Below are 22,465 nucleotides of genomic sequence, written 5' to 3' on the forward strand. Positions count from 1 at the left end.
TAACACATATTACACTGTAAAAAAAATCACGTCTTTTACTTCAAACAACTTATTCGTGAGGATTTTGATATTCACAAAGTAAAAAAAAAACACCACTTAATACTAATACACTCCCCTGTTCCTCTCGTTAAAATAGGCTCAAATAATATTGAGTTGTTTAAGAAATATTTTGATTTGCTATTGTCTCTCCTTGCAAATTGACAAAAAAATATGTATTGTCGAGAAAAATTAGTTTGTTTTTCCTCCATTATTTATGATTTAGGGAGGAAATTAGTTAAAAATAGAATCTACAAGTTAAGGAACCTATTGTAGGAAATACAGGTTATTTTCTTCATATATTATGCAATACTTGAATACAGATTATGGATACCAAGTGTGAAATGGCAGATGGCAGAGGAAGGCCAGGTATAAAAGGGGTATTATTGACGATGTGAGTGTACAGTGGAACCTGTTTTTAATGAACTCTGTCTAATCTGGGGATAAGTCTAAGAGAATTGTTTGCTCAAAACTTAACTGTGTTATCAGAAAACCTGTCTTATCACAAAAAACTGACTAATCTGAGACCTTGTCTAATAAGAAAACCTGCCTTATTCTGAACAGAAATACTGGTCCTGGTGGAGTTCAGTTTAAACAGGTTTTATTGTACATTATGAACCTTGAAATGACTTAATTAAAAATATATGAATATTAAACAACTGTTAAGGATACTTTCTCCCAAGAAATGACTATTTGGGAGTTAGACATGACAGATTTGTTTTAACTCTTTCACCTCTAAAGTCACATTTGGACCTTACCAAACCATTGACTGGGCAGTTTATAAATGTAGGGGTAAATAAGTTAATACCACACTTGTAGCCTCCCCTTCCCTCTGCCATCTGTCCTAGGCACGTTACATTATAGTATATGAAATCGGCTGTGTTCAAGAAGTTATACATTATATCTGCGGGATCGTGTTTGTAAATCCACATACAGAAATCCATACATGTATACTTGTGCTGAGCACACTGAGTGTGTCTTTGTTGACTATATAGACTGATTAAATCTATATTGGTAAAGATTACCTACTGTTTATATCTTGTCTATCATTAACCCAGTAATACTGTGCATTGCTTTATTTCCACCGGGTCAAAAGTTCAAACTTTTGTTTCTGTAGATTATATTTCAGCACAACACTATTAATTAATGTTGAATGATTCTTACTAACTCTATCAGAAGGATTTCCAAGGATTTTTTTTCCAGCTTATTTATATAGACCTCCCTGTATACATTTTCCTAGATACACGATCAAACATTAATAATGAAAGAACAAAAATAATGAAAAAAATCATACACCTGTCAATGATGTACAAATGATGTATTTTTCAACCTGCCTCAAATTTTTTAATGAGAGGATGAATTTGCATGTTTTGTGACATGTTTTAAGCTCATCTGGACTGAATGACCATGGTTTACTAATACAGTACTGTGGTGTCTGTCCTTCAATCTACAATTTCTTCAAACGACTTCTTTCTGAATCCCTGGTCAGAATACAACCAAATTTGGCTAGAATCGCTGCGGGTAGTTGGGATTCAAAATTATAGAAATGGTTGGGCTAACCTCCTGAGGAGTGAGGTCGAGAAGATGTTATTTGACAATATTACTTTTAAACAACTTCTCTAGAACTATTTGGTAGATTTCAACCATATTCTGTTGGAAGCAATCTTGGGAGGTTGGTATACAAAATTGTACAAAAGGAAGGGCTGAACAATCAACACCCACGAGAGGGCTGAGTTATTTATGGAAAATGGGCCAATGATTAAAAAGTTAATTCTTCACTGAAACTAAGAGATGGGTATCAACTTTATTTCATTGGAAGCATTCTCATGTTACAGAAAGGGAGCTGTGGACACTCCAGGGTAGTGCCAAAAACGGGGCCTTTTGGGACATATTAAAGTGACTCTCTTTTCTGGAACTGAGAGATGGATATCGTTCACATTTGGATGAAAGAATAATTAGGAGATTGGGATTAAAAATCGTTCAAATAGAGAGGCTGAGGGGCAAGGCCAGAAAGGGTAATGAGGACCATATTGCTATAAGTGGTTTCATTTCTCTAACCAAGACCACCAGATTTGGTTGGAAGATTTTCGGGTATTTCCACAAATGGAGGAGCTGACCCCCAAAGGGATGACGGTTGGGGCCACATGGGTAAATTAATTATATATATTCATGTAAGGGATCACACTTCTTCGATATTAAGAAAAGTATCTAAGATACAATTTGGTTTAACACATCCTGAGGTGGTGGGTATTTAAAATTGTACCAACGGAGGGGCAGGATCAAAAAGCCGTTATAGCTTGGAAATGGTCGAGATCACCTGTCATGTTGCTAAAATATTCAGATGAGTGATACAGGCTCTGTAGGTCTCATGTCTCGCAAGGGATCAGTAATTTATATGAAATACACTATTAAGTCCTTTGTTACTCCTATAACTGTAGAAAACATAGTTTGCTGGAGGAGAAAAAAACACTTAATTATGATATTGACTCACGGAGGGAGAGTTTTTGTGCTAAACAATACAATCAATATTTTCAATACCGCATTTGAACTTTGACCTATTTTAAAGACCTTTACCTTTGTTTCTCAAAATATCTCCATGCTACAACGATCCGACAAGGGAAAACAATGTATCTTAATTTTTGTCTTTTTAAACTGTCCATCGGCACGAACGGTTATGCAGGTCCACACGCACGGTAGTCATAACGGCCCATCAATAAAATAAGGTCACACAGGGCCACACGGTAGTCGTAACGGTCCATCAACAAAATAAGGTCACACAGGGCCACACGCACGGTGGTCGTAACGATCTATCAACAAAATAAGGTTACACGGTAGTCGTAACGGTCCATCAACAAAATAAGGTCACACAGGGCCACACGGTAGTCGTAACGGTCCATCAACAAAATAAGGTCACACAGGGCCACGTGCTAGTCTTAACGGTCCATCAATAAACTAAGGTCACACAGAGCACCACGGTAGTCGTAACGGTCCATCAATACAATAAGGTCATAGAGGGGGGGGGGGGGGGGGGTCAAAAGGAAGTCTATGCAGGGCCAAGCGTTGGTCTTAACGGTCCATCAACACATGAAGTTCATACAAGGACCACGCGGTGGTCAACACAATATTGTTACGCAGGGCTACATGGTGGTTGTAACGGCCTAGATAGTAAGTTTACAAAGAAAGACAAAGTAAACAAGAAAGTAGAAAAGTGGTTGAAACTGTAAAAAATGGAGAATTCCTTCTATTGCAGCAGATTTTGAGTTTCTTGAATGGACAAAGATAAAAAGCAGCACAAATTCGCTATATCGTATAAGGTGAAGCAGTAGGGACAGTACCTATTATATAGTTGCAGGCACTTTCCCCGAACGACGTGTCAAAATAGCTGGGCATGTTGTATAGTGCATTAGCTGTCTATAACTGTTTTTCCCGGATCTTTCCAACTCCTATCATTCCTTTTCTCATTCTTATTTGCTGGAAACTGATATATAGTACAAATGCAATGCATGCTTTTTTGTCTTTTGTTGAGAATTTTAAAATGCAGTTAAATTGTGTGTCACACCATACAAACAGTGTGTTCCAACTCACAGGGACCGGAGAATTTGTTACAACTATATTTGGACCTGAACATATATTAGTTTAGGTCCAAATATAGCTGTAACAAATTATCATGTCCCTGTGGTCCAACTTTGACGCAATACATTAAACGATATGTAAAGGTTTAATTTTCCTCTACACCCACGTGAGATTGTAAATATAGATCGATGCGTGATCTCGCATTATTTTCAAAATCTAAAGTTTCCATGGTAATAATATACCGGAAGTACATTAAATTCATTACGCCAATTCACAATGATAAGCCAGACAACCACTTAATGTTGTTGAAAAAGTAAATTTTATTTAAAGATCATCTACAAAGTACATGGAACTGTCCATGCTTCTAGAATTTCTGTTGAATGTAAAGTGGAACAACTATTCCGTTGGAATTATAGAATCTATGGTTGCTAATGGCGACGCTATATCCAATGCTTCGGTCTTGCATAGGGCCACAGAACCACATGGATGTATAAATTCCGTTGATTCAGCTGCATTTGGCTTGTACTTCCTGTACCAGGGGTCAAATCGAACGTTTCCCAATGGAATCCGATCTTGGGATTTTGTGAGCATTTTCAAAATTAAAATTCGACAAGGTTCACTCACTTCCGGTTTCGACGGAAATGAAACCCGACTCTGAACTTGCTTCAGCAGTTTCTTGTGATTTGAGTCATCGTAGGGGAGACGGCCATATAGCTGTGAACAGAAAAATAAATAATTTAAAGAAACTTTAATTGGAGAGTTTAAATTATAATAAAAAGACATTTTTTTAATCCAAGTCTGCACGTTTAACTAGAAATTGTTAACATTATTTTATTGAAGAAAAATCCCCTATTTGTTTTACAAGTTTTAACAGCCAAAATTCAAGATATCCACGAACAATTTAATATTCATCATTCAGAAAACTGGAACAGCGTTATAAGTCCGGTATCTCGGTAAAATAAATACGACTAGTCTTTCCAAGGTTAAATGCATACTCCAGTTTTTGAGATTGCGGGGTAAAATCTAAACAAATATTACAATTCATACTTCGTTGAAATCAAATCAATGAGTATACCAGAAATCTCAGACAAATCGATAATAAAAACGCATTATTTAAATTTAAAATGGGTTTTTATTTAAAATTCCCCCGGGAGGAGTCGAACCCGGGAACTCTGGTTAGGTCAAGAAAAATGTTCCCTAACTGAGTCGGAGGAAGCGACTTGTATTTTGTGCAATGGTGACCTACTCCCTCTCCAGGAAGGAACTCGTCCGGAGTTTTCCAGGGATCATAGTGATTCTTTTGCAAGTATCGCCGTGTATTTTTGTCATTCTCCCGGGTCCATCCCTTTGGCGTCAACTAAACATTCATCATTGAAGTTGACACCTTTGTAAACGTTGAATTACTTCTTGGTGTGCTTCTAAATGCAATCTACTCCACATCGGTTGCGATTGGAGGCGTTTTGAGTAGACATTCAATACTTATATATATATGTTTGTTAAGTTTGGCTTCTTACTGTTTAACGTAAGGGATACTTGTGTGCTTTGAGTCTGTATGTTAGTGTATTTCATTACTCCAGATAGCTTCCATCTAATGCCGATTTTATAGTGCTCTCTCACTGAAATACCATGCTGAAGGCACACAGCACAGTATTCAACCCGGTGATATTATAATTACAGCGGGTAAACAAGTTTTTACGCTTAACCTAAATGCTGAACATTTGACAGGGAGGGACAACTACCAGTTTTAAGGACTTTAGTATGTCCAGGCCTTGGGACAGAACTATTGACTTCCTCATATTGGCAAATGTTTTGCAATGTATTTTTCTGTATCTGTATGTGTACGCTGCTAGATCCCAAAAGTTTCGTACATGAAATAAGATAAAAAATAAAACGTTACAAGGGATACCTTTGGGAACGTCATTATGTTCTTGAAAAGAATAAGCACATTGGTTTACTTACCATTGTAAATAGAACGACCCCGATGCTCCACACATCAGCCAAGAAGGGGTCGTACGCCTGTCCCTTGAGAATTTCGGGAGGAGCATATGCGTAGCTTCCGCAGTAAGTCTCACTAAGTTTCACTTCTCCAGACTTGCTCTTTATCATCTTCTTAGCAAATCCGAAATCGGTGACCTTTAGGTCTTTTTTGAAGTCCAAGAGAAGGTTTTCGCATTTGATGTCTCTATGGACAATGCCTTTGTTATGCATATACAGCATGCCGTCTTGGAGTTGATAGAACCATACCCCTGCAACATCCTCTTCAATGCTCTTCTCCTCGCGTATCGTGTCCAAAAGATCAACACAACCTAATTCCATGATTAGAAAGTATCGTGTGGTCGTCTCGATGACCTGGTAGAACGCGACCAGGGACGGGTGTTTCAGAACCTTGATCACATCTATTTCGCGTGGAAGAAACTTTGTCAGGTAGTCTTCAGGCGCCTTTCTCTTGGAAATTATCTTGACCGCCACTTTGTGTTTTCGATTGACGTCGTACGCTGATCTGACACAGGCGTAAGACCCCGTGCCGAGAATCTTGCCAACTATGAACCCCTGAGACTCCAAAACTTGGAACCGCCGACTTGTTCGGCTGACTCGAGCCGAGGTTGTGGACGTGTTTAAAACACTGGACTGTTTATCGTCCTGATCTTGTATATCAAATGTGGAATCTCGTTCCGCCATTATTGCGTGTGGTTAACTTTGGATGGAGGCATCGCGAAATGTGTCTCGGCGGTGGCCCCCCTCATCCAAGGTAAACAAAGATCTGAACCGATGACGTCACAATTATTGGCAACCCATGTGGATAATCCACTTGTGACGTCACAATGGACTATGTCTCTAACTCAGACTAACGCTTTATTCGTTGACGTCTTTGTAAGATTTATTTTAGCAAATCAGTTCGATAAAATTCAAAGATTCATTTTGTTTAAATTTTGTTTTATACTCTTTTCAGGATTGACTCATTCTTGATATCCATGGGTCACGCTCACCTACGTTCACCTACGGTCTCTACATCGTAGGTGAGCGTTTCCCGTGGATATCGAGGATGTAAGCATAGGTGGAAGTAACCCCTGGATATCGAGGATTGGATTGACTCGAATGAAGTTTCTCTAAACTTGTTAGTATGGACACCTGTGAGAAACGAATTTTCCGAAACTAATTTTTCAATGTAAACTTTAGTTATATATTTATTTTTTTCAATTACGAAACGAAGGATTGGTAAACGGGGGCGCTTCTATCCAGAAAAGACTGATACTCGGAAAAAAACTAATTATTATATTGATTTATCGCTTCATCCTAGTGTATTAGTTGTGTGAAAGAATGCAATTAGGATTACGTTCGCCTTATAGCTTCGCGCTATAGAGAATGTCCCTTTAGCTTAGTGGTAGAGCGTCCGAATGGGGACTCTGGGTCCATATTCATGGACTCGTTCTCATGCTCAACCACTGATTCTGTGCTCCAACCAAATTTCTTGAAACTCACTAAAATCATGTAAAACAATAAAAAAAGTCAAATGTAAACATTAAAAACAGGATCTTTTCATTTTTTTTTCTAAATCATTGATTTTTTTTTATTAATTTATAATTGAAACAAGAAATTAGGTTTGAGTACAAAATCCATGCTTGAGCATGTTAACGGGTTCATGAATACGGGCCAAGGAGTTGCTGGTTCGATTCCCCATGAAATGAATGTTAACGGCTCACGCCGCGCCGTTCATTATGGCTCAACAGTACCCTTCACCGTAATTTGTAACATATCCGCATTACTTAAGTATAAAGCTGCATTAGATTGCGTTCAGAGTTTTAGCCATATACATGTAGTTCTAAAACGTATTGCAGACATATCGAAAAACGCGTGTCATACTTGTTTTTTCCATTCCATTGATTTTTACAATAAATTGGCATGAACATAATTTTTTTCAATTTCTTTTCAGAATTAAGAGTTGTTTTTCAATATATGGAACAGACAAAAACCAGTATCGGCCAACTATCTCCAACGTTATGGTTATGACGTCACAGTAGTAATGACGTCATAATGATCCCCCAGATTCATGGGGTCATAAATCACAACTGACTTTGTTACATATGTGGGTTTGTAGGGCAAAAGTAAATGTAGTTATATTGTTTTGGGTTTTTTAGCATACAAAATGTCTTGCAATGTATTTCGTTGATTTTGCACAATGAATGTCTAATATCACTCTTATCACGGATTCAAATTAGATTATCCAAGTCCGTGCTCTTACCTACGTCGCAAATACCCAGTGCCACTCCGATTTCAAATCGAAAAATGTGTGAAAATGTTTTATGGTCAGCCCCCACCCCCTCCTACCCAACTTGAAAAATATCAAGAATCATTGATCCAAACTGGCTCTTTATATATTAGATAGTTATATAAAACATGTATGGTAACGACAGATACGTATACATGTACGTAGCCCATGTGAAAAAAACATTGACTAATAAAGATATTTTTTTTAAAAACGAAACATGATTGTGATTACCATGCAATAACAACGTTAACGGAATAATAAAAAAAGGTGTTTTGATCAAATGCTGTTCATATTTGTTTCGTTATATCTGTATGATTTTATACGTCTTTGATGTGACGCGCGCGCATATGAGTACCTGTTTCTCCATTTCCAGATCCGGTTCCCGTTCCATAATTAGTTTGAACGAAATGCAACAACTGCACGTGCAGATTTAGAGGACGCTGCCCATCAGGAAATGGACATTGATAGTTGTGTGTAAGTGTGGTTCCCCAAGATATTTAAGTAGAAGTAGCTCGTCGACTTAGCTGCTTTCAATTCCATAATCATGTAGAATCATTCTGTTTCATAGGCCTGTCCTGAGTTTCGTTTCCGTCGTTTTTTTAATAAGCAAAATATCGGACCTCTGTTTTTATTTTTTGATCACTCTAAGTCCTCATGCTGCTTTTCATTTTGTTTTGTTTTGATCTTGTATTTGAAAAATCGAATCGCATAGGTCAAATATGTTGAAATCTTTCAAAAGGTTCCGGGTAATGATATTTGGCCAGAAGCATTTTATGGGCTACCAAGTTATTTTGCCAGTAGCTACTGGGATGAAAGACTACCAACTTTGTTCAAATGAACGATCTTCACCCATATTAAAGGTCACAGGGGTCGAATTGTTGAACATTTTTAGCAACTTCTCCTGAACAAAAAATGGCTAGAATGATGCCATTAAGCCAGTAACATATAGATTGTTCAAAAGAATGGCCTTGATTTATATTCAAGGTCACAGGGATCAACCATGTCAAAAACTTTAAACGACTTCTTCTGAATAACCAAAATGCAAAGGATGGTGATATGTGGCCTGTAGCATGCTCAGATGATCAAGAGCTATCTAGTTTGTGCATCTAAATGACCTTGACACTTTCAAGGTCACACCTTATCAAGTGTGTATAAATCTTTAAAAGTTCTCTTCTCAACAAACAAATGGTACAGGGTGGTAATATTTGGCAAGTTGCATTCTTGTATGAAGGGCTTTAAATTTTGTTCAACTGTATGTCCTTGTTTAACTTTCAAGGTCACAGGGTTCAAATGTGTGTGAATTTCAACAGGTTCTTTTGAATGACTCTGAGTCGAGACACTGACATTTTGCCTGTAGCTTTTTTTTGGTCCACTTTTCTGGTTACATTTGTGAGATTTATAGCCCATTGGGCCTCTTGTTGTTTTTTTTTGGGGGGGGGGGGGGAGTAGTTCTTTGTTTTGGGAAGGTAGCAGTCTATATTTGGTTGTAAAATTATAAACAGTCGCTGCTCTGCTTTTTTCAATTGCCAAATTTTGTATGTATGTACCTCTTGGGATGGTGGAATTTGTATGAAACAGGGGCTTCATGACTCCCATGTATGCAGTATATACATGTTTTACCCCTTTGTTCGTTTTTGATACGTATTAGCAGAGACGTATAATACAGAGATTGGCAACTCACGCTGATCTCACAAAAACACGCATGATCTATGAGTGTTTGTTTTTGACAGCTTATCGATCCTGGTGACGATAGTCTGGTCAGTGAGTTACCTGTGTGAGAATTCGATCGTGTATTCGTTAGTTCGTGTCAACATGTCACATATCCTAGATATGTGGATCATATAAAGAAGCTGGTTAGAAATATAATGTTATATCTGAATACGTTTTTGAAATAAAAAGATAAACGAGAAAGGAGTGCCAGTGTCATGAAAGGAATTAACCCTCGCACATCACAGCCGCCATTTTAACTTGTATATTTTTAAGTGTATTTTCATAGCTCAATTATCAAACTTTGCAGGTATTGTAACAACCTCATTTTAATTTCCTTGTTAGAAATATTATTAAATAATTAATTTCTGAAAACCTTTTGGAAATTGTCTAAAGAACAAAAACGGAGTTCGTGTTCTAATTTGTCATGATAGAAATAACCCTCACACATCAAAGCCGCCATTTTAACTTTTTTACTCAGAAAATTCTGTATTTTCATAGCTAAATTATGAAATTTTGCAAGTATTGTAACAACTTCATTTTAATTTCCTGGTTAGATATATTATCAAGTAATTAATTTCTGAAAACATTTTTGAAATTGTCTAAAGAACAAAAACGGAGTTCGTGTTCTCCTGAAGCCAGAATAATTACCGATATGTAAACACAGCCACGATCTTTCGATGTTTTGTGTTTTCTAAACTTAATCATTCAAGTTTTCATTCAATGTAGCACTCCCAAACCACATGGAAATCTCAGCTAGCTACGGTTTTAATATTACGTTGATTTTCGATGTTTTCTCATGGCATAATTATGTTTTGAACAGGACAGGATTATTGAATGCAGCGAACCGTATATCCAATATGGCGCAGGTGAAGCGTAACTCGCGATACCAGTGACCAATGGTAAGGCCAAGAGCAAGTTGCCAATCTCTGTATTATACGTCTCTGGTATTAGTATGTCTGCAGGTATGTGGATTGTTCACAGCACTTCTGAGTATTTTTAAAGAACTTAAAGAATGTGTATTACATACATATAAGACTCTTCCATGCCCAGGGCTGTAGGTTATAGGCAATCAGATTAAAATCATATGTTACATGGCTTCGTTAACTTCGTACTACGCCTGAACATCTGAATGTGCCGCGGTCAGGGTCACAGCCAAGTGACCTTTAGATGAACCAATCAGAGGCGCGCTGGCAAAAGTTTGCCAGCGAATCGGAATATCATGGTTGATAGATAAATAGCGAGGGGTATCAAACAGATTAGTTTTCCAAAACAAATATGGCGGCGGGAACTGACGTTTCTACGACGCCAAGGAAAACGTACCCATTGGGTAATTATTGCGTAGGCATCGCCGCCATACAGTCTTCTCTAATAAAGCTTTGAATATCTTTTTCTGTTCGGGTTTCAGACGATCAATCTCAAATAACTTCAGATTTTTTGCATCATTCTCATCAATGTCCACCATGTTTGTTACAACTCCGAGCTCCCTTTTGAAGGGGGTCTCTGATTGGTCAAAATTTAATGAGTATTTATAAATATAAAGGTCACCTGAACGTGACCCTGACCGCGGCACACTCAGATGTTCAGGCGGAGCCATGTGACATGACTTTCATCAGATTGGGTTATAGGGAAATGCCACCCCAGGGTTTTCAATTAGATTAAGCATGTCCCAAAATTAAATAACCTCTTTCTAACATGTTCAGTAAATATATTGTAAAAGGTTTTAGTTTCATCACATCGCCTTTGTCTGCATTACAGCATCAGAGTTTTCCAAATTTGTGACGTCAAGTCATTGAAGAGCCATTGTGATGTCACGTCACATGAAATGGGGTGTAAGAGAGAAATTTCTTACACCCCTTTCTTACCCTGGACAGCTCTATCTCACACACACGGAAATGAGAGAAAAATATTTATTAAATGAGGGCGATCAATGGAATCCAAGGACAGGCACATTTAGTTTTTGGGGTTGTTTATTTTATTTATTTCAGAAATATCGGGTGATTCTTGATCAATAAGCATATGCACTTGGTTTCAGGTATGGACTAGGGTTACACCTGTATTTTCCATCCTGTGTCGCCAAAGTCATCAATTATAACTAGTACTATTATCCATATGTTGTAAAGCACTTTAGAGTTATTTTACAAATGATATAGGGAGCTATATAAGTGTTGTATATTAATTGTCTCAGGACATCAGATCCAGATGGAAGTTGGCTAATTCCTCTGTATAATGGTGGAGTAACAGGTCAGTGTCCAGCTAATGAAGATATGGTAAACTAGACAATTTCAGTACCCATGGGAATGAAGTCAAGGTGAGTAATTGCATGTATTTTTTTTTAGACCATTTGGAAAGTTTGTGTATGGTTAATAAGTAAAATGGGAGGAGAAGGGCAGCATAACAAATCTCAGTTTTATTGATCCCTTTCCCACTGTTCTGTGTTTTTTTCTATACACAGCTACCTCCCCTTAACCTCCGTTCGGATATGACTGTAGAACAATTGGGCCAGGTCACTACTGTTGACCAGGTAGCTCAATCAGTTAGAGAGATAGTATAACAGTCTGAAGATCAGGTCATATATCCAAGTCTAGCCCTGCAGTGGGTTTTTTTACACTCGGAACACTGTTGTTGATTATATTTTGTTTATTTTATCTTCGTTATATTTCTCATGAAAGGCCCACAAGGGAAAGTTTCCTTTTCAAAAATGATTAATCAAAGCTATATTCATGTGGGGAAAAAACAAGTTTCCAAAACTTAGTTACAGTTTTGAGCAGTTGTACAGAGGTCCTTAACTCTTTCTGTACCATTGTCGTGTACACACGACAACAATATGTCATCCTGGTCCCCGTTGCCGTGTACAGACGACAAAATAAAGGTCCGTCTCATCCCCGTTGTCGTGTACACACAACAAGGGACTTTGATGTAACCTGCCTGATGTTTAGCTGGTTATCGTACGAGACTGTCGCAAAAAAACAATTAATTGTCGCTAAAGTCAGAACCCATCAGTTTGGAAGAAATAATTTTATTTGTGCAGAGTACAATTTTTTATTATGTGACTTATTGTTTTCACATTTGCCGCAAGATGTTTGCGTTTGGTGCCTCAAATGTAATCAAGATGGCGGCAACTTAATTCGATACGAACACTATTTAGAAAAAAATCAACGACTCCACATTCGTAACCATAATCAATCCCCATTGGAAACCTGCATTACAAAGCTGTGTTAAATACGAGGAATCATATTGTTTATTGCCAGACAAATTTTGATTTCGCAGTTATAATCAGTTGCCAGTTAGTCATTATGCTGCGAAAATGAAGAAGTGTTTGTCTATGAACCAGATCATAAAACAATAACAATATTTGTTCACGGTTACCTGTTTAATTCTTGCAGCAGTTAAACATAGCCTAAAAAGTACATTAATAATCAGCCATTTTGTTATATGCGCGGGGGCGAGTCTAATAAGTACATCCGGTACGGAATCCGGACAGGAGTTGCGGTACGGAAAGAGTTAAGGGGAAGGGGTATGTCTATGACATATGAAATGTAACGTATTTGTCAAGAAGTGAAGGATATCCTTAATAATCTCTTAAGGAGACTGTTGTCAGCCAAGACTTAAGTAGACCATGATTTAAGAACTCATTCCCAACAACCAGCTGAAGTGATAGCTACAATGGACATGGGAAAGATTAAGCTCAGAGCTACAATTACAGAAACATATTTCGATGTCTGGAAGGACCTGACAGCAGAGGACTGTTTATAAATCCTTTCAGTCATAAATATATCTATATATATCTTTATCTACATCATGTGTAAAATCAATTAGTCTTCCAAATAGAATTATTGATATCATATTTAAACCAGACTGGCGAAAACCGAAAACCATATTGGCGGAAAAAATAGTCAGGCTAGCTATTACGCAAGCTGGTTTTATGACTGATCAGACTGGTTAGGCTGATTCCTCTCTAAATATTTCCATAAATATATTCTTGTTTAAAACTATTATAATTGTATTAGCCTATTTAATTTCTGTTGATGAATTCTAAATGTTTCAGTAATAAGTGATAGAAGAAAATTAAAACTGTAAAAATACCTGGACAAATATGTATTTCATCTTGCTCTTTAAAAAGGGAAGTTGATTCAAAAAGCTAGATAAATTCCTAATAGCTAGCGAAGTTAATCTATAAGTTTGTAAGTTGTAAGAGTTGTCTACCCTGGTATTGTGGCATTCAGTCCACTGAAGCTTACCAGTACAGTTTATATGTTCCTAGGTAAAGTAAAACGTGTCTAATCCAACTCATGAATATTCAGACATTCTAATTCAACATAATGCTGTAATCCCTTTCTAACAATAGAACTTGTGTGTTTCGACAACCTGTCTAATCTGACTAATATGTTGTGTCATACAAGGTGTTGTATTAGACAGGTTAATTTGACCAATATGTTGTGACCTAAAAGTTAGTTAATTGTCAGATTACACAGGTTTGAAAATTTTGTGTATGATCGACAATTTAATATACATTACATGTAAATTAATGTAACACTGAGTATTTCCATATAATAGGCAGAGTTCCAATCACAACACATCTCAGGCGTCACCAGATAGTGGGGTTTTATCGGCCGACTATAGTTTCGACTCTTCCGACTGAGTCATATACATTGATTTATATAATGGCTGGATTTAGCTGCCTGTTCATTTCTAAAAAATACTTTCTTCCTTTTTTTATGCAGATTTCAAAACTTAACAGTTCTAATTAATGCTAACATTGTTTTTATTATTATTGAGTTGAAACATAAATGTTACTTAACCTAGGAGATACTGTATAAGGTTTTTTATATATCATATCTGTGTAAAATGCCTCACACTTGCAAACCTTTTGAAAATTCCAAAAGGTCGATTCCTAGTGTGCTTAAAAATAAAAAACATAGATAAAATGCTTGTATAATATATACCCCTTGGAAAAAAATAACACTTTAAAATGGCATATTTTGAGTAGTTATTTCAGATGAAATTGTTAGATCTTGAAATATAGGAATAGTTTAAGGAATTCACTGCTTAAGATTAAGGGTAAAAAATAGGGAGCCTCCCTTCTAGATGGAAAGTATGATGTTTATTATCAAATATTATACCAAACATCTAATCCTATTAAACTTCCTATATAGATAGTATAGGTGAAAATGTCGCTAATTTGGTTCTTGCATGACTGATTAAAGATGAAAATTGACGGCAAATATAAAGAGAGAAATGCTGAGGGACCAATTGAAAAGAACTTTTCAAATATCCATATTTTCAGAATCCTGATGTTAATGTGCATTCTTTCAATGCCAGTAAATCACTGGATGAGCTGGTGATTCAGCAAAGAGCCAAAACCCCACCCATTAAAACTCCTCAAAGTCGGACTTTAGATCACAAAATAATCTGCTTGTATTGTTAGTCATTTAAATCTATAAAATGATATACCTACAACCAGCTTCCAACTGATCATGAGATGACCAGGTGTCTAGTGCTTGAAAGGTAGATACTAATCTGTTTTCTTAACAAGATTTGAGTACAACCTGTTTTGACAGACAGGTGGCCTAAACTATGTACAAATTGAGGAAGGTCTATAAATATTGACATAGTAAATTGTACTCGCTCATACTAGCTGAAAGGCATAAGAATAATTTGAGCTCAGAAATTAAAACGATTTCCACACATATAATTTTTACATCTTCTTTAAAAGAAAAATAGTATAAAAAAAGATTTCATAAGTAAAAGGGGATATGTATATATATATATATATTTACATTTTTCATATGGTGCAATTTAGAAACATATTGTCATATCATACTTGATGATAAATGAAAAAATTTCAATTAAAAATGTTTTATTGGTAAACCATTAGAATTACAATAATACGGATGAACAGATAATTAGAAATATAAAACAGTACATGTAATATCAAAAGGGTGAGACAACACTGGCAGGTAAGTTTACATGTATATATCAGTATTTTACTTAGATAACCAGTTGTTTAAGAAATTAATAAATCATATAAGTGTTATGGTGTTGTGCTTAAAATATGGTGATAATCATATTTGAAATGAATTGAATACAAAGTTGATTTCATGAAAATAAAAATTCACCCCTGAAATTTTATGATGAACCTTTCCAACCTTTGAATTGGAAGAGTTCAAATGTGTATTCAGCGGTGATTTTTTTATGTTCATGAAATTAACTTTGTATTCCATTAATTAAGTTAAAAGGCTCTAATCCTCTAGGCCCTTTTACAACAAAATAACAAAGAACCAGTATTACTGATTTCACTACCAATATAATAGACATTTATGTGCTTTTTAAAAAAGAAATGTATGTCATAATATGTGGATCTTTGTGCGTAGTTTAAGATTTTTTATACTTACAGTTTCAAAACATTTTCAAGTGTAATTTTGTGTTGTGAAGACATCTTTTATTTAAAAATGAACATGTTGAAGTACGGAATTTAATACATCATTTAACCTTAGAGTTATTTATCTTTTAATATGACAATGACAGGAATCTTTAGAAATCTTTTTACATTTTCCAATATATTTTGTATTAGCAATCTAATTCTGTGGTGCTATATTGCTACTATATCTTACCACATTAAGAAAGTGTTATGAAGATATCCAGTGTCAAGGTAAAAATCGGCTTTGTTTACTCAGAGGTTAAGACCGGTTTAGCTTTGTTTGTATCCTCTAAGTTCTGAGCATTTCACACCTAACATGTTCATTTACAGATGGGAGGGGGAGGGCAAGGAGGGTCACTGCTCCGTGTTATACCATCACTCGAGATGTGGCAGGTAGCAGGACGCAAAGAAAGGTTTAAATACCAATCCCCCCTGGGGGGGAGGACGAGAACAGGTATTATTGGATAAATCTGAATGGAGGTGTTTACTTAAATAATCCGAAGGACTTTCTTTTATTTTGATAGCCAGTAATTGAGTTGGGCGGCGTATTGAGAGCACTACAATACTGTTCCCGTAAAACCTCTCCAGATTTGTACAGCTTGAACTCGGCACAATACAATCTCATTATATCGCCTCCTTGATCGAGCTATTACATGATTAGTCCGCCAGTCTTGTTGATTTAGGGAGCGTGATTCATTGAGTAGCGTTGTCTGTATTAACTGTATATTACCTACATGTGTAATTCCCTGTATGAAAGGACACACATTCTGACAGATTAGCGCTGTCCCCTAAAGGGATTCTGTAAGGATACCTACAACTTGTTTATAGTGTCGATTAAGGGATAATCTTTTCCCTGTTTTCTGTTCATCTCGGGGCCCCATAACAGTGTGTGTGGATTACGAAGAAGGCTGATAAAATTTACTGAGTGCGCTATTAATGAAAATCAAATTTGAATTGATCTATAAATCACACGGGTGCAGCAACAGTTTTCTTGCTGAAATTTCATGATTTGATATATATACTGCTATTGACATCGAAACTGATTTGATTTCAATCACTCTGGGGCAACAGCAATTTTCTTGCAGAGATTTCAAGGTAAGACTTCAGTTATAGCTACCTTTTCCTTCAAAATATTTACATGTTTCATAGTTGAATACCAATTATCCTTGACTAATATGACACATGGTAAAACATATTTTGTGAGTTTGTTCAAAATTATTAATATGTATATCTTTGCTTTTACATTGTAATTATTTCCTTCACAGATCGTATATATATAAAAGTGTACAAAAATACCGATACATCTATTAACACATAATTATTGATACACAAATTCTTATTTGGGACGCACGTTTATTATGGTTTTGTCTGTCTGTCTGTCTGTCCTCCATGCTGTGTCCTCAACCATATTACTCTACTGATTTGATGGATTTTTCTCACGCTTCAGAGTATTCTTTCATCTGAGTCAGGATGTGTCGCTTTATTGGCCCAAAATCATGTTTCTTGGGTCAAGGTTATAGAGCATTGACAACTACTACAATGGATGTCTGCACAGTCAAAGCCCTGAATACTCTGGGTGAATCCTCATCATACTGAACAGCATTGTTGACAGTGGTGCATGTCCAAAATAATGCCTACTTGCCAACTCACCCTATTTTTCAACCAGTGAATTTGCTGAACTATTCCTATTTTCAAAGATCTGATGATTTCATGTGAAGGAACAACTCAAAAAGATGCCATTTCAAGGGTTATTTTTTCTCTAGGGTGTACATTATAACACACATTTATTTACGCTTTTAGTCCTGAGCATGTGTTATATCCCCCATGGAAGTACGTTTCATACAGTTGGCTAGTATGATAATGATGTGTCACACCTTTGAAAAAGGTCATATCTCCAAGGTCAAGGTCATGGAACAGAGACATCAAGAAAATAGATACACCATCATTGAATGATATGAGCGTATTTTTCTTCTGTTCAACATGTTATGTATTATGATGAAGGGAAGTGCTTTTTCTACCTTAGTTAAGTCATGTGACCAATTTAGGTGATCAATACAGGTGCTGCGTGGTTAACCCTTTCACCCCAAGGTAACTTTAGTAGATTCTGCCATACATTGATCTGGATGAGTCTATTATAGTCTACAGTGGTGAAAGGGTTAAGGTGTCTTGACATTCTGCTACCACTAGCCCTCCACCACTTAGTTGTGGGTTCGAGACCTACAACTATATATGACATAGGTGGGGAGTTTCCAGGTACTGGCTGCTGGGCGGTGGTTTTTCTCCGGGAACTCTGCTTTCCTCCAACACCAAAACCTGGCACGTCCTTAAATGACCAGAGCTGTCAATAGGACGTATTAAACACTAAACACACCATCAATATCAATACAGGTGATCAATATATAGGTGATCAATATATAGGTGATCAATCATGATAGGTGTTCAGTAAATGTGATCGACAAGTGTTAAATACACAGATCAATGTAGTGATCAATCATAACAGGTGTTCAATATACAACTAATCTTTAAAGGTTATACATGCTGATGAATTATAATGTCAAGTGATCAATATACCTATGATCAATCATGTTAGACAGTCTGTCATATAAGGTGATTTTACAATGTGTTTTAAGGGGTGGTATCAGGGATTTTCCTACCAATTTTTTCCCGGTTCCAGGGTCCAATGATATGGGAAGTTTTATGCGGTAAAATTTGAAATTGGGGGAAAATGAGGGGAAATAAAATTTCATACATTTTCCAGTTTCTGTTAATAAATTTTACTTCTTATCATGATAAATTGCACTCTTTGATAGTGGAATTTCTTATTTATTTTTCAATGCATAAGCTTAGGTCTACAGGTAAACTCTAGTACATGTAGTATAGGCTTAGGTCTAGTGTACAGTTAAACTCTAGTACATCTAGTATAGGCTTGTAAAAAATTCTGATAGCCAGAATGTATTTTTACTATTTTATTATACTATATCAAATATATATGGTAGTTGTAATATTTGTCCATTTCTTTTAAAAGGAAAACTTTGATTTTAATTTTAATGTCATTTATTTACCTAAACCTATTTCAATGTAAAAAAAAAGAAAATACAGTAATAAATGAAATTGAACAGACAAATAAATTGATCATTTCCGGATTCTGTGCCCGGATGTTGGTTCCCTTATTAGAAAACAAACATGGCCGACAGCATGTTTATCACACTGCCGACGTTTTGGACAGATAAACTGCAGTTCTTTACCAAGATTCTTTTGTTAAATAAAAGATACTGAATTAGTTACAAAGATTGCTTCTTTGATGGTTGGTATCACTTTCTCGAGTAATAGTGTTGTAAATTTGTTTTTTATACTCCAACTTTAATCACGCAGGCGAGACAAAAATAGCGAAGTTTTACAACATTAATGCTACGGAAATAACTTGATAACATTCTGATGTATACTTTTGAAATTTAACTTTCAAGGGATTAAAATATATTTTTACTTTTCTTACGGACATGAATGTTTTTACATCTTCCCTCTCCACACTGATCGTATTTAAATCTTGCAAAAATGGCTATCTGATTGGGAATTTTTCAATGGCAAATTTGGAATTTTAGCAAGGTATTCCAAAGGGAAAAGGGCCGAATATTCTATTGTAGGAAAATCCCTGGGTATACTATCTATATCTGTAAGCCTGGCCTGTTTATTTTGTTTTCATTTCTCAACTAAGGGGTCAATCACTGTGTGACGAATTTAAGAAAAAACTTCACAGAAAATGAGGAAAATCTTCTATCCCAGTTGAAATGAAAAGAATTGACATAATTTCTAAATAATAAGGCAGCAGCTCCATAAAGGAATACATGCGTGTGTATTGAAATTTGTTTTGTAAGAGTTGCTTCCCTTTGTATTTGGAAATGTTCTGAACTAGTTTCCTTATTTTGGAAGGAGATTTCTGTAATTAGTCATTTTTGAAATCTGTTTAATTACATTATTCCTTTATTTTTCTTTCTCATAATTCATTAAGTTCATTGCATAGAAGCAGCTTAATTAAAATAAAGCATCTGACACTGTTGTTTTGTGAAAAAGAAGTCCATACAAGTTTTAATACAATTTTAGATAATTGCCACCCAGTAAATTCCACATTAAAATTTGGAAAGATTGCCAAGTTAATGTACATGTATTTCACAGCACTCTTTTTGTCCTATATATTTATACATCATATTTGTTTGTGTGAATCTTTCAGAAATAAGTTAAGGTTATATATCTTATCTTAATTTCAAAAATAACTTAAGGTGATAAATAAATATCTTATATCTTGGACATTATCATATTCACCCCAACAATTTTAAACTGGACTTGCCCAGTCTTTGATTTGGTTAGGTTCAAATGCGACTTTCGGGGTGAATGGGTTAATTTAGTCTCCAATCCAAAAGAGTTCTACACAGAAACATTGTAAATATTTGATGTGACAGATAATTTGCATTTTAGATTAAAAAAAATCTATTTGTTTTACTGATGAAAAAACTATTCAATGGAAAAAATCTTCCATAATCAACGGGTGCTACTTATGTAAAGTAGCCTGTACCCTTAAGTTTATTGTAAATTTCATTGAATATTCAAGTCGAAGCTTCATGACATCTTAAAAGATAAGTCTACTCTAGTGGATTGAAGATGNGTTTAAAATTTTTTTTTTTTTTTTTTTTTTTTTTTTTTATTAAATGTTTGTAGAATATGAATTTATGGTGTATATTCTCTGAGGAAATTCAATTTTAATCCCAAGACCCACCAATTCTTTTCCCCAGTTTAATAATTTTGAAAATGTCACCAGTTCAGACTTCACATTAATTTTTAAGTACAGCAATATTTGATACAGCCGAGTTTGAGATCTCCACATTGTTGTGGTCGTCAATAGCCGATCAAAGGACACGTGATAGTCCTGTTGGGCAGAGAAAAGATGTCAGGTTGTCCCTAACGTCATTACCTCTTACCTCCGACGACAAATCAGTGGCGGATAGATGTGGGCTTACGCGGAAATGTACCACGGACATGTGATCACCCTCAGCTTTATCAAATAGGCTCCACGTTATTATATTTACTTCTATGGTTACACGATAAGGGCTTGCCAACCCTACAGCGTCTTCGACAACATCATTTAAGTTGCCGTTTACTCAAATCTGCATGCCAGCGTGCCATGTAGAATGCAAGTCTGCGGAATATCACAAGACATAACCAGTATTAGAACTGACTGTTTATTTTCCGTTTTTGTTGAATTGGTTAAGCATTAATAAAAACAACCCATTGTACGTGTAGTCTGTATTTTAGAACATTAAAAGTGTACATTTCTGTATATAAGTGTTCACAAATTAATGTTAAGTTACTGTAAAACCTTGTTATACTGCCACCATTTGTCTAGTGAAATTTTGGCATTATAAAGGGGTTGGTGATATAGGGAGGGAGATTCATAATGTCATTGTGAGAGAAAAGAAGGGAAAAGGAAACCTTGAAACATGAAATATGTCGGCAGTAAGTGAAGTGGCAAGTAGAACAAGTGGGCATTATAATGAGGTATGACTGTATAATGTATATTTCTGTTCAAGATCAACAAGTGTTTGTGGGTGGTTGGGTGGAGCACTAGATAATTCACTTTCACCAAGGCCGGCCGAGTGAGTGAGTGAGTGAGTGAGCTGGGGTTCCGTTCCCTGATCAGACGTGGGTACGGGGCCACTTGTCCGACCACGTTGGTTTTCTCCGGTTACTCCAGTTTCCTCCCACATTAAGACCCCCTGCGTGATAACACCCGGGCCAACAAGAATGATTAACAATAATAATTTGTAATAGCTTGTTTCGCAAATGTCGTAAAAGAATAAAGTTTATTTCTAACAAGTGTTCAGGGACTTTTGAGCAAGCAGCATTATAATTAGGTATTACTGGATAGGGTAAAATTCTGTCCAAGAGCAGCAAGCGTTGATGATCTTTGACTCAACAAGCTTAAGGGGCATTATATCAAGGTATTACTGTATTGTAATTGCTGTCCAAGAGCATCAAGTTCCAGGACTTTGAACGAGGGATATTATTTAACTATCATAATGAGGTATTAGTGTGTAGGGTAAAATTCTGCCCAAGAGCATTGAGTGTTCAAGCCCTTTGACTCCACAATGGGGCTTTATAATGAGGCATCACTGTATAGTGTACATATCTGTCCAAGAGCATCGAGTGTTGTGCAGGCCCTTTGACTCAACAATTTAGGGGCATTAGAGTTTGGAATTGCTGTATTGTATATATTTCTGTTTAACCCTTTCACCCCTATGCAACTTTAGTAGACTCTCCCATGCATTGATCTGGATGAGTTCATTATGGTCTTCAGTGGTGAAAGGGTTAAGAACATCAAGTATTCATGCTGGCCTTTTAAAACTTAAAGTTCACAATAAAAAGAGCCAGGGGTCAAAGATGAGCACAGGTTACCGAAATAAAAGTTGGAA

The 22,465-nt window shown here is 36.1% G+C and overlaps 2 protein-coding genes across 3 annotated transcripts in view; one reads left to right on the forward strand and one right to left on the reverse strand.

Moving 5' to 3' along the window:
• Positions 1-3,905: 3,905 nt before the first annotated feature.
• LOC110457492 (testis-specific serine/threonine-protein kinase 4-like) lies at positions 3,906-6,386 on the reverse strand. Its single transcript, XM_021508799.1, has 2 exons — positions 5,569-6,386; positions 3,906-4,323 (listed from the first exon to the last, which is right to left on the reverse strand). The coding sequence occupies exons 1-2, from the start codon at positions 6,286-6,288 to the stop codon at positions 4,006-4,008; spliced, it is 1,038 nt and encodes a 345-aa protein (XP_021364474.1). The 5' UTR covers positions 6,289-6,386; the 3' UTR covers positions 3,906-4,005.
• A 10,342-nt stretch (positions 6,387-16,728) lies between these two features.
• Positions 16,729-22,465, forward strand: part of LOC110457455 (protein CBFA2T1-like) — a 165,842-nt gene continuing 160,105 nt past the window's right edge. The window contains exon 1 of one of the 2 annotated variants that reach the window (XM_021508742.1): positions 16,729-17,099. The gene's annotated coding sequence lies outside the window, so the exon portion shown is untranslated. The remainder of the gene's footprint in view (positions 17,100-22,465) is intronic. The other variant, XM_021508745.1, reaches the window with a different exon arrangement.

This window comes from Mizuhopecten yessoensis, unplaced genomic scaffold, assembly GCF_002113885.1.
Source record: "Mizuhopecten yessoensis strain PY_sf001 unplaced genomic scaffold, ASM211388v2 scaffold9157, whole genome shotgun sequence".
NCBI classification, from domain to species: domain Eukaryota; kingdom Metazoa; phylum Mollusca; class Bivalvia; order Pectinida; family Pectinidae; genus Mizuhopecten; species Mizuhopecten yessoensis.

What these genes read in the sequence shown, in the direction of transcription:
- LOC110457492 (XM_021508799.1), bottom strand. Translation starts at nt 6,288, where the DNA reads ATGGCGGAACGAGATTCCACATTTGATATACAAGATCAGGACGATAAA. An exon ending in GGGTCGTTCTATTTACAATG is followed by an intron (nt 4,324 to 5,568) that starts GTAAGTAAACCA and finishes TTCTGTTCACAG; the next exon opens with CTATATGGCCGTCTCCCCTA.